Source organism: Oryzias melastigma, linkage group LG1 (genome assembly GCF_002922805.2).
Source record: "Oryzias melastigma strain HK-1 linkage group LG1, ASM292280v2, whole genome shotgun sequence".
Classification (NCBI taxonomy): Eukaryota; Metazoa; Chordata; class Actinopteri; order Beloniformes; family Adrianichthyidae; genus Oryzias; species Oryzias melastigma.
In genome coordinates, this window is record NC_050512.1 from 29866334 (window position 1) to 29878285 (window position 11952).

The 11952-nt window shown below is 38.2% G+C and overlaps 1 protein-coding gene across 1 annotated transcript in view; it reads left to right on the forward strand.

The window, feature by feature from the left end:
* Positions 1-3475: 3475 nt before the first annotated feature.
* slc22a7a (solute carrier family 22 member 7a) overlaps positions 3476-11952 on the forward strand; it is a 10949-nt gene continuing 2472 nt past the window's right edge. Inside the window, exons 1-8 of the mRNA XM_024289986.2 lie at positions 3476-4556; positions 6086-6189; positions 9118-9272; positions 9381-9549; positions 9627-9750; positions 10560-10669; positions 10747-10961; positions 11539-11647. Of these exons, the coding sequence (XP_024145754.1) occupies positions 4191-4556; positions 6086-6189; positions 9118-9272; positions 9381-9549; positions 9627-9750; positions 10560-10669; positions 10747-10961; positions 11539-11647 (1352 nt within the window). The 5' untranslated portion in view covers positions 3476-4190. The remainder of the gene's footprint in view (positions 4557-6085; positions 6190-9117; positions 9273-9380; positions 9550-9626; positions 9751-10559; positions 10670-10746; positions 10962-11538; positions 11648-11952) is intronic.

The window sequence follows — 11952 nt, forward strand, 5'->3', positions numbered from 1 at the left end:
AGAACGTTAGAATATAAAAGACGCCTGAGTGACTTTAATGTTATTTAAATGGAGGGAAAGATGTTCAGGAGTTGGTGGTGGAGGACCCAAAATGAAGGTAACCACAGGAACATATACCATTTCATAAATAAACCAAAACATGAGTTACAAAAAGAACAGATGACTCGACAAGTATAAACTGAAAACCAGACACTGAAATAGTCTGAGGGCAACTAATTGAAAACAGCTGTGAATCAAGATTAACCTGGAACTGATGTGGCTGACAGGGAAACTCAGAACATGACCAAAAACACTCCAAACAAAGCCACCGAACCCTTACAGTACCCCTCCCTAAAGGGGCAGATCCCAGATGCCTCAAAACCTAGAAGGCAGGAACACGGCAGAAAAAAAAAATCAGAAAAAGAAAGAAGGTTGGATACTCTGATCCTACTGGTGTCCTCTTTTTCTTTCTTGGGTCAGTTAGCTGACTTTATCTCCATGTTAGCTTACTTGTAATGTTTTTTTTTTTTTTATAATATCATTAGCTGCGTTTCAATTGACCATGAAATCGCTCAAATTAGATTTGAAATAATAAATTTGTGAAATGAAACGTCAATTTCGAAAAATCTTGCATGTATTGAAAAAAAGGTTTTGTGTTTGGAGGAGGCGGTTTTTTTGAAATTGACATATTTCTCAAAACTGCGATGGAAACACTTTTTTAAAATAAATGAGTCACATGACCAACAGTGGCTGCACCACTGAACGGCACTACAAGAAGTCTCACAGCATCACAGCTTATCAAAAGTTGAGTGTATCATGTGGAATTGTTGGATCCAAATAAATCCCACAGGCACATGATAAAGGTCTGTACACACAACGTCATGTGGCTGTCTGCTGATAAACTGAAGGTGCTAACTCTCCTTAATACATAAAAAACTGCAGCAGCATCAGGAGAGCCTATAAGCAAGTAATGAAACAGATGGAACTGTAAAAAAGAAAACCGTAGGCAGGTCTAGACACATGCTGGTGTAACCACTTTATGTCTGACTTTATTTTCAATTAGATAAGAAATATTCTTGTTTTCTTTTCCTTTTAACCCTTTAACAACTGAGCCTCAAAATACCCGCCTGGACACTTTTGCCATTTTTGTCCATGAAAGGGTCAGAGAAAGTCCTACTGATGTGTGCTTTTGCCTTTTTTTTTCAGAAGACATTGAATTTTCAATATTATTAAACTTTTTACAATTTAATGTCTTTCATGACAGTGTTATAACATTCTAAAATGTAAAAAAACACAAAATCGAAATGTGATTTTTACTTATTAGTGAGAAAAAGAGTGCAAATGCACATGAACAACAGGATTTTATAGCTTAAATTTGTCCAGAATCAAACTGTTTATAACAAAATTTCTGTTTTTTTTCTCTCTAAATTTGCAAAAAAATAAAAATAAAAACAGTTCCTAACAGGAGTTTTTGGTCACAGAGGGCAGTTCTGTTCTCCTTGGCTCCTCAAAGGTTGATGCTGCCAATGACAGTCACATGCGTGAGCATACCATAATGACACAATAATGACAAGAACGTGCGAGGTCTCAGCTCACAGAAACCGTTGGAATTTTTCAAATAGAGCAAACCGTTTAGGAATTACCATAATTCAAAGAGCTTTGTTAGAGTGGAGTCCTGGATGAAGTAGTAATGTGTGCATTTAAGTTGTACAACATAAAGGTTCAGATCTATAAACTTGTCTCTGGTGTCCTTTGACAGCTCTTCAGTCTTAGTGGAGATATTTCAGTCTGACTGTTTAAGGATGCAGACAGGTGTTTGTACAGATAACCAGGTGACAATAATACAGGTAACAAGTGAAGGATAGAAGAATTTCTTGAAAAAGTAACAGGTCAGAATGACAGAATTCTTGTTAGCCTGAAGCTTAAAACTTCTTTTCTGCTCCATTATACAAATACATTCTTTACCAATGAAACAATGTGATTTCCTGGATATTTTCCCAGAATTTAGAAGTATATATATACATTACTAACCTCTCTCATATTTTTAACAATGTCCAGAATCAGTGGCTGCCAAATACTTTTTGCTTGCTATGGTTTATCATTAACTAATTAAAGCCATGATAGGTGAATTATTCTAGTCCAAGACTGTCTTCCACCAATTGACTTCTGTGAAATAACCAGTTAACATCTTTTAGAAACAGTTATTTTCTTTACATCATAGAAACAAAGTTATTCTCTGTTGAATGCTGGAGCACGGCTTCACATTCCTGGAGAACTGTAAAACAAATGAATGCACATGACCAAGTCCTGAGCAGTTCTTTAGTCAGAGTAGCTGTAAAGAGGCTGAAATGTTAAACATGGGTCAAAAAGTCACAATACAAGTAGCACAATTGTGGTCAAGCAACTCTCAGGCTACATTCACACCGCCTTCAGTAATGTGCATTCAAGTGACCACTTCCGATGAAAAGCAAGCGTGCATTTCAGACTTCCACGTTCAAAACTCATCCGTTCATGCATCATACATTCATTTTCTAGCTCTACAAACAAAACATGTGGCCAGTGAATGTTAAACTAGGTCAAACTTTGACCAATCAGGGACTCAGATTTGATAGTGTGGATGGATGGCGTTCCTTTTAATTCACATGAGTCAAACCATTTAAAAAATTAACCACGAAGGAGAAATTAATAATTCCGGTTTCAACCTGCCTGGAATTAGTCTTTCATTTGTTGGAATAGAGCTGTGAAAGAAAAAACATCGAGCAAGATTGGCGAGATCTGTACCACTTCAACATTTTGCACCAAAACAAAAAAGATGCCCCTCCCTGCTTGTCCAGTGTGAACACCATGGGCTGTACTCGGCTTCAAGAATTTACATTCTTGAATGCGCATCAATGCTTCACTAATATATGTATATATATATATATATATATTTTTTTTTTTCTTTGGATGGAAGTAATTAAGACTAAACATAAATGTAGTAAAATAAACATCTGGAAACAGTTCCTATACAAAATGGAGACATATTTGATTATTAGATATGTTACCGGCCTTGGACATAGGTGAGCTAGGCAGTCGCCTAGGGCGCCACCTGCTGGAGGGGGCAACAAATTGCAATGATTTTTATTTTTTTTTTTAAGTTTGACACACCACTCATTTCATGTAAAATGCTAAAACATGTAATAATTAAAGCTACAAATAAATAAATATCTACAATGCTGAAGAGATGTATTAAATGTTGGTTCAGTGGTTAGCGTGGCTGCCCCCATTGCACAAGTTGGGGGTCCCAGTTGCGTCCCGGTTTGGGAAAAGAGTTAATATGCTGTAGTTTTTTTTAGTGTGGTTATTAATTAATCCTTGACAATAAAATAAATAAATACTTATTTCAACATATTCCAATCAGTGGTGTTTCTTCTATGTTGGGCAGTAGTATTTCCGTGTGTGCGTGCGTGTGTGTGTGTGTGTGTGTGTGCAGAGGGGCGCAAAAGTCACGTTTCGCCCAGGGCGCCATGGTGCCCAGGACCGGGTCTGCATGTCACTCTTATTTTTTAGACGCAGTGTCATCAATTTCCACTATAGCTCAATAACCTTTAAAGTGTTAAGAGGAAACTCTTGGTAAAATTTGATATGAAATCCTAAAATAACTGAAAATGTTTTGATCAAAAGTCCTGCAAGCTCCATCGACTGTATTTGAGAGCTGGACTGAGTGAGTGTGACATCACCCATAGAAAATGGTTTAATTCTGGCTCCAAGAAAAAAGGTCAGTTCAGTCGTCATTTGTTCTGGTAAATATACAGTAGATGCCACCATGTTGGAGCCAGACGTTGTCAGAAAGCATTGATTGATCCGAGTCATCGTTTCTATGGCAACCACTGTGGCCTACCAGTTAATGAAAAGCAGACTACGAGAAATCTGTCAATCACATTTAATGGCAAGTATGCAGCTTTTAGAAAATCACAAGAGCTAAAAGTGTCGGGTTTTGAACAAAGTGCTTGTTTGTAAATATATTGATAGAAAAAGTCTCCAGTAAAAGTATCAATGAAAACCACTTCAGAGTAGAAACAGATGAACCCTTCCCTCAGAACCTCCCCCTCCACTTTAAAGAAGTGACTGTAGCAGGACACACACAGGCTGAGGGGATATTAGCAGAGAACTGAGGGAGTAATCTGATTGAGTTATAGGAGCAACAGCACATCCGCCTCCGTCTCGTCGCTATGAGGTTCGAGGAAATCCTGGATGATGTTGGGGGCTTCAGTAAGTTTCAGTTTCTTCTCCTGATCATCCTGTGCTTGCCCCGCGCCATCCTTCCCCTCCACTTCCTCCTGCACAACTTCATCTCCGCCACCCCTCCTCACCGCTGCTCCCTCGGGAGCCCGGAGGACAGCAATGGAAGCAGCTGGGAGGTCGACCCAGAGGTGCTGGCCCTCCGGATCCCCCGAGAGGAGGACGGCTCCTTCAGCTCCTGCAGGGTCTTTGAGGCGCCGCTGAGCAGCAACCTGAGCCGAGCAAACGGCACGGTGGCGTGTCAGCACGGCTGGACCTACGACCACACACAATTAAGCTCCACCACTTCTTCTGAGGTAACATTCGTCCAAACTTCTGCTTTTCTAATGATTGTCTTCATCACTGCAGCACACTGACAAGCCTTTTAAAGATGTCTCATTTTCAAATAATACCATTAAGATGTTTTTGACTATCAGGTTTTTGGTCATGTATCTTATGAATAGTCAAAGTTTGAAGTATTAAAGGAGAGAGACTAAGAGAACAGTCAGGAATTTAGTGTATAATTTATTTTAAAAACATATTTAAAGAATAACCATAATGACGGAACTTTTTGGGTCTTTTCTGAGAGATAAATGAAACCCTCACAGGTTTTAATACTTACAGATATGCTGCTAGAAATAAACAAATTTAGCTTTTTAGAGACGTTTATGTTCAAACATTCAACAGAAATTTAATCACAATTTGGGTTTTATGTCGAAGATCTTGTTTGTTTTTCAAAATGTGCTCATGTCTTCTTTATTTTTGAAGATTACTTTCATTCTGTACATTTATTCGCTTTTACTTTAAAATTTGAAATCAAATGTATCATATTTTCCAGAGTATAAGTCGCAGCTTTTTTCATCGTTTAGCCAGGGGTGCCAATTGTTTGTTGCTGTTGTTTTTTTCTTAAAAAGGCTCATATATTTATTATTTTCCCAGTAAACACTGGTTGTCTTTTAGCGGGTGTTTCCTCTAACAACCACTAGAGGGCGATGTATCTGAGTATTTGTGACTAGCAGTGGCAGAAGAAGAAGTGTCCAAATCAAACATGGATGAGACTGATTGATTGTTTTCCTCTTAAACTGTTATTTATCTTATGCTGATCAAAAGATCAATATTATTGTTTTTATTTATTTTTTAGTGGAGCTGGGTTTGGAGGATTTGTTCAGAAACGTCAGACTTTTCTTCCTAAAGTGCGACTTATACTCTAGAGCGACTTATATATAGTTTTCTTCTTCTTGATTAGACATTTTTTGCTCTAACAACTTATATTCCGGTGCGACTTATACTCCGGAAAATACAGTAATCTTTATTTTACATCATTATTCTGATATCACTTGAGTCTCTTTTTAAGTAATAATATTGTTATTTTTCTCAAATAATTGACTAAAATGCTTATTTGACAAGGTTTAACATCATGTTTTTTTTTATGAAAAATATTTTAAAATGACAGAACAGTTGATTTCTATATTGAAGACCTAACTTTAGATCAAAGACAGAAAACATTAAAAAACACAAAATGACTTTTTTTTTTTTAAATAAAAATCAGTTCGTTTTTTTGAATGAATGGGAAGGGGGGCGGGATTGCTCTGCTACAATGCCTCCCCCTAAAACTCAAGAGGAGAATTTCTATTGAACTCCTGCCACTCTGCAGAAACTATGTCCTAGAAACGAAAGGATTTTTTTTTATTTTTGGCTAAAAGCTGCATCATTATAATAAAAAGACCAATGAGAAAACTTTGAAAACAGAACAAAAATGATCGGAGTGGGACTTTGAACTGTTACGTTTTGTGCGTTTTTCAACGTTTTTTGAGCGATTGTTTGTAAATGTGACTTTTCTTTGCAGTGGGATCTGGTTTGTAATGAAAAACATCTGAATCAAGCTCTCGCCACCTACTTCTTCCTTGGGGTGACACTTGGAGCCATTGTTTTTGGACAACTGTCAGACAAGTGAGTTTTTGGTCAATCCTCAGAGAACATGTTCCACACTTCCTCCAATTATAACTCAACTGTTCACATTCATTCAATTTAGTCATGGGGGAGCACTACTCAGTTCTTTTTGATGGACACAAAGATGAGCAGGTCACCAAAAAAGTATTAATTGTGGGGTAACCAAGGCAACAGAACAAAGAAAACTGAAGAAATGAGACACAAAACCTTGTTCAGAGCACAAAGAGAAACATGGCCTTTTGATACAAGATATGCAGCTAATATGAGACTTTAACTTATTCATTTATACTACAGACTAGAGCTTTATCCATTTACCTCTGGGATATTTCAATCATATTGTAAAATGCCCCCCCCCTGAGGGCAATCGTTTCTTCCCACCAGATCCAGGTTTTTTAGAACTTGAAGGTCCTTCTATATTTAGTTTCTTTCTTCTGAACTTTTCAGCTCAGAGTTTACTGATATTTTTTTAAATCATTCCTCTAGTTTGGGGGTTCAAGTTCTCCCCAGATGTCTTTTCCGCTTCTCCTGCAGCCTTTGATGTTTCTTGAGCTAATTTTTCTCATACATCCCAAATACTTTCACTCGAGATTTCTCCATCAGTCAATAGATACAGACTTACAATTAATTCCATTTGTTACGGCCCCAAGGGGCCGACCTGGCTCCAGTCTAGGGGGAAACCAAAAATGGAACCGTAACAAAGGGACACAGTTTATTAAGTAAGGGAAAAACAATTAGTGTGCCGGTTAAAGCAAAAAGACAAAACAAACGAAATTAGAACCTTGGCCAAACTTAAAATAAATCATAGAGACTGCTGACCCAGTCATGTCAACCGTCGGAGTCAGCAGCTCCTGCCAATGGCTGCCAAACCGAAACTACCTAAAGAAAACAAACAAAGCCCGCAAAATAAGACTACCAAGGTCCAACCCCAAACTAAAATAACAAAACCCAGCAGTCTAAGACTACTAAAGACAAAGAGTGTAAAAAGAGAGCCACTCCACTCCCTGCCTTCCTTGGTGTGACCTCCTCTGTCTTAAACAGCCAGCAGGTGCCAACAAAGGCACATCGACCACACCTGCCAGGTAATCAGAAGGACGGGATGAAAAAGGTCCAGCAATAGCAGCAGGATGTAACACATTCAACAAAATAAGGCAGTTTGACTGAGATTTAAAGTAAAAAAAAGTATCTGATAGAACTCATACCTCTCATGATCTCGGTATGATTTTTACAGCTTAACTTTAGGACAATTATTTTTTTAAATTTATAATGTTGTGTTAATAATTAATTTACAAATGTTTGGAAAAAATTGACCACATCATAAAACTTTAAATCATATCAGTCACAACTCATGGTAATGTGTTTAAAGCGTCTCTTTGATAAGACATTTCTGCTCCCATGTGCTTGTGAGGAGCAGGCTCCTTCATCACACTGCTGTCATGTGATTTGTGTTTTCAGCAGCAACTTTTACTCAGTCAGCTGCTGCTGCTGCTGCTGCTGCTGCTGCTGCGCAACAAACTACTCAGTGTTTACCCACGAGGTTTTACCAAACATCTAAAACACTAAATGTCGGTTACACAACAAATCCACAGTCATTTCAATGTATTGTGTTTTGTTACATAACTCTTGATGATTCCAAACCTGATCTTGATGTTTGGGAAAAGACAAGCAAAATGATTTTAAATTCAATTTTCATTTTCACAAAGAAAGAAAAAAGAAGCAATGCGTAGAATCACAGGAACAAACTGGGACACAACTACTCTGTTAAAAATATTAAAATTTTCAGATGTAGTTTTAAAAATGTACAAAATAAATGTTAGGAAAAGACAGAGTACTTACAATTTAAAAGGACGTGCAATCTTCAAAAAACCTCAATTTATGGCTCAAGTTAAAGAAAGACGTTTCAATGCAAGATATCAGGTTATAGAATAGTATTCAACCACAAATCAAAGGAACTATATGACTATGTTCAAAATCTAATATTCCAAAAATATGTACAAGAATTGCTGGTTGTTTTTAATATTTTATATTTATATTCCATGTTCTGAGACAGACTGGCAACCTGTCCAGGGTGTACCCCGCCTTCGCCCATCAGTAGCCGGGATAGGCTCCGGCACCCCCGCGACCCCAAAAGGGAAAAAAGCGGCCAAGACGATGGATGGATGGATATTCCATGTTTAAACAAAAAAATCCACATTTGTGTTTCATATGTTGTATATTTTCTGTTTATTATTTTGAGATAAGAAAAACAGCTTTATGACTTCATCAAAAGGGACAGAAAAGATAACCTTTTTTCTGTTCCCCCTTCATCTCACAAAAAATGTTTACGTGTTTTTTTATTATTATTATTTTGTGGAGATGAAATGAATTAAAAAGTGGTAATAAAATATATTTTATGACAAATTAAAACATGCACTCAGAGTAACAACTATGCTCTTCATTTAAAGCCTCCTGAGCTTATTATAAACATATTTGGGATGAGGATGAATTTTGCCTCAAGAATGCTGAAGTGTTGTTTCCAAAAGCAGGAAAAGTTCAATAATTACTACATTTTCTGCATTCAGATGTGGTAAAGGATGTCTTTTATTTTGAAAGGACTCCATGTGAACCTCTGTCAAAGTTATTAATGTTTTGAAAAAATGATATTTTCTCTTTATGTTTATGCTTTATCTATACCAAAAATCAATATTTCCTTTATAGTTGTTATAATAGCAATATTATAATTTTAGTGCAATTCAGTGTCTTATTTTTTTAAAGCGCGATTTAAGACTTTGTGGCTCCTACTGGGTTGTAGTTGGTGAGAAACCGACTCAAATGGCTGTTTCAGTGTTGAAGGTTGCAGACTCCTGCTGTAAACTGTTCCAAATACCTGACACTTTTTCAGAAAGTGAAAGTCTGATTGTGTTAAAACCTTCAGTCATCTTTGTGTTGCAGGTTTGGGCGTAAGTCCATGATTCTGGTGGCTTTTATTTCCTCCACCTTGCTGGGAGCCACCTCAGCCTTCTCCACGTCTTACGTCATGTTTGCTGTCTCCAGAGCCCTCTGCGGCATGGCCCTCAGTGGGATGTCCATCATTAGTGTCGTTCTAGGTAATAAAATAAAGTTATTCTGACTTGTACTGATTTCAGGTTTGTTCCATTCTAACCAAAGAATGAGATCAATCGTTTATTGAAAGGAAAAATCAAACGTCTGTTCAGGTATCGAGTGGACAGACATAAAGCACCGAACATTCACGACCATCATCACTGGTCTGTCATGGAGTGTGGGGAACATGCTTCTGGCCCTTCTGGCTTTCTTCATTCGAGACTGGAGGCATCTAACTTTGGTGGTGACGGCGCCCATCGTCCTTACCATCATCTCCTGGTGGTAAGATGGATCTTATGTTCAGTGAAAACCCCAGATCTGCTTGTTTTCTAACCAGCCGCCTTTGTGTTTGTCTGTAGGTGGCTGCCTGAGTCCGCGCGCTGGCTGCTGACTCATGGCAGAACCGAGGAAGCCAGGAAGTATCTGATTCAATGTGCCAAAATGAACGGGAGGAAAGAAGACACGACCAAACTGCATACAGAGGTGCATTTAATGGATCTGGTTCAACTTTAGTCACATATGAATTGCACAACCCCAAATGGCACAATCTAGTGAGTTTTTGTTCCAAAATCGGGAGAAGGGGGAGGCGAGAACTCCTCAACCTCCTCAGAAGGTTCTGTGGAGAAACTTGCATCACTTTGCCCGGTACCACTCTCCGTATCAAAGACCCAGCGTACGCTACATAAAGTTAAGCTAACTGTCAATCATATTTCCAAGCCACACCTCCGCCGCTCACTCTGGCTCCACTAGCCCCGCCCCCTTTTTGGCCTTATTTTCAAATATTTTTTCCAACTGTCCTGTTTGGTTACCACTTATCTCCAGCTGATTTAAGCTTTATTTGTTCACTAGATTTCAAGTAGGAAACATTAAAGTGTGATTTATAGTTTTCCTTCACTTAATATTTAAAGTGGAAGATAATAAATCAGGTGCCAAACTTAGCAACGTATAAGTGCAAGAATAAATAAATACATTTAAAACAGTCACTAAAACTGATATTTTCTAAATATAATAATGAATGTAAAATTGTTATGGTGTTTGGGAACAACACACCACACAATTAATCCATATTTGGAGTAAATACTCCTGGTTTTTGTCCGTTAATTGCAGCTTCTTCGGTTCCCTCACTGATTCATTTCTTACAAAAGAAACTTTCCAAATATGTTTTGGCTCGCGCCGCTTTTCTCCTTCAGAATCTGCTGGAATCACGATGATCATGTGAAAAATAAAAAAATTGCAGGAAATCACTGGATTTCTACAGATGTCCTTCATCTGTGCTGCTCTCTGTGTTTCAGATTTTGGCAAAAATCACAGTGTCAGAAGTTGCCGAGAAGAAGCACACGTACCTGGATCTGGTAAAGACTCCTCAGCTGAGGAAGATCACCCTCTGCTCCGGGTTCTTCTGGTACCAGATCTCCCTTCGTGAACCTGCTCTGCGGATCTGCTTCCGCTTTCATTCCGACTGCTTTTCTGCTCCTCCAGGTTTGCAGTCGCCTTCCTTTACTACGGCATCAGCTTTAGGATCTCTGGTTTCGGTGTGAACATCTACCTCACCCAGTTCATCTACGGCGCAGTCGAAGTTCCCGCCAAAATCCTGGCTTTCTTTCTGGTTGATTGGATCGGCCGGCGGAATGGCCAGGCGTTGTTTCTGATCTCAACAGGAGTTCTGATTGGAGTAAACACAGCCATACCTTTAGGTGGGTGGAACCATTGACTGTTTACGAGAACTGGACCGAGTGAGTGTGATGTCATCCAAAGAAAACGGTTTAATTTAATTGACATTTTTTGACATGTGAACGACACCATGATGAAGCCAGATGTCATCAGTAAGCAGTGATTGGTTCAATTCAGTTTGAGTCAGCTTTTCTATTGCAACCATTCTAACCAATCAAACGTGAGCTTGCTGGAAGGCCACACCCCTAAAATTTGAAAGCGGGCTACAAGGAATCTGACAAAAATGTTTTAAAAGTTGGACATTCTGGCTTCTGATTGGTCAGTTTAAACTTGAATAACTTGTACTAGAGAAAAAAATTCATTAAAGAAAAGATTAGCAAGAATGTGTTTACAAAAAGGTATCAGAGCAAGAATGGTTATTCTGATAAATATAATGACTGAGTAAAAGCTGATTATCTCTATATAGAAGTTTGTGAGATTTTGGCTTTTCAGAGCCGGTAGGTACTTCCTGGAGAAGTCACTCAGTCCAGTTCTCATATACAGTCGACAGTCAGAACGTTACATTTCTAGCCTAAAAACCCGACGCTGTCCCTCTTGCAGAGTACACAGTTCTTCGTACAATTGTTGCTGTGGTGGCAAAAGGTTTGTCTGAAGGGGCCTTCACCACGGCGTTCCTCTACTCAGCTGAGCTCTACCCGACTGTCCTCAGGTAACGGAACAATCAAAACAATCCCATCACTTCATTTCTTCTGAAAACAAAATTTTAAAAATGCAAACAAGACTTGTTTAGTATGAAGTGATTTTACGATTTATCCATAAAACTTTAAAAATGTTGTGTCTTCAAAAAACTATTTGGCGCTTGAAACTCAAAAATACGTATAAACAAAATCGTTTTAGTCTTGAAACTGAAAAATACATACAATCCAAATAATTCTCACTTGCTCTAAGGAGCTAAATTGAGGCCAGTAGTTTTTGAAATCCAGATAAAACAAATTGAAAAAAATATTGATGTTT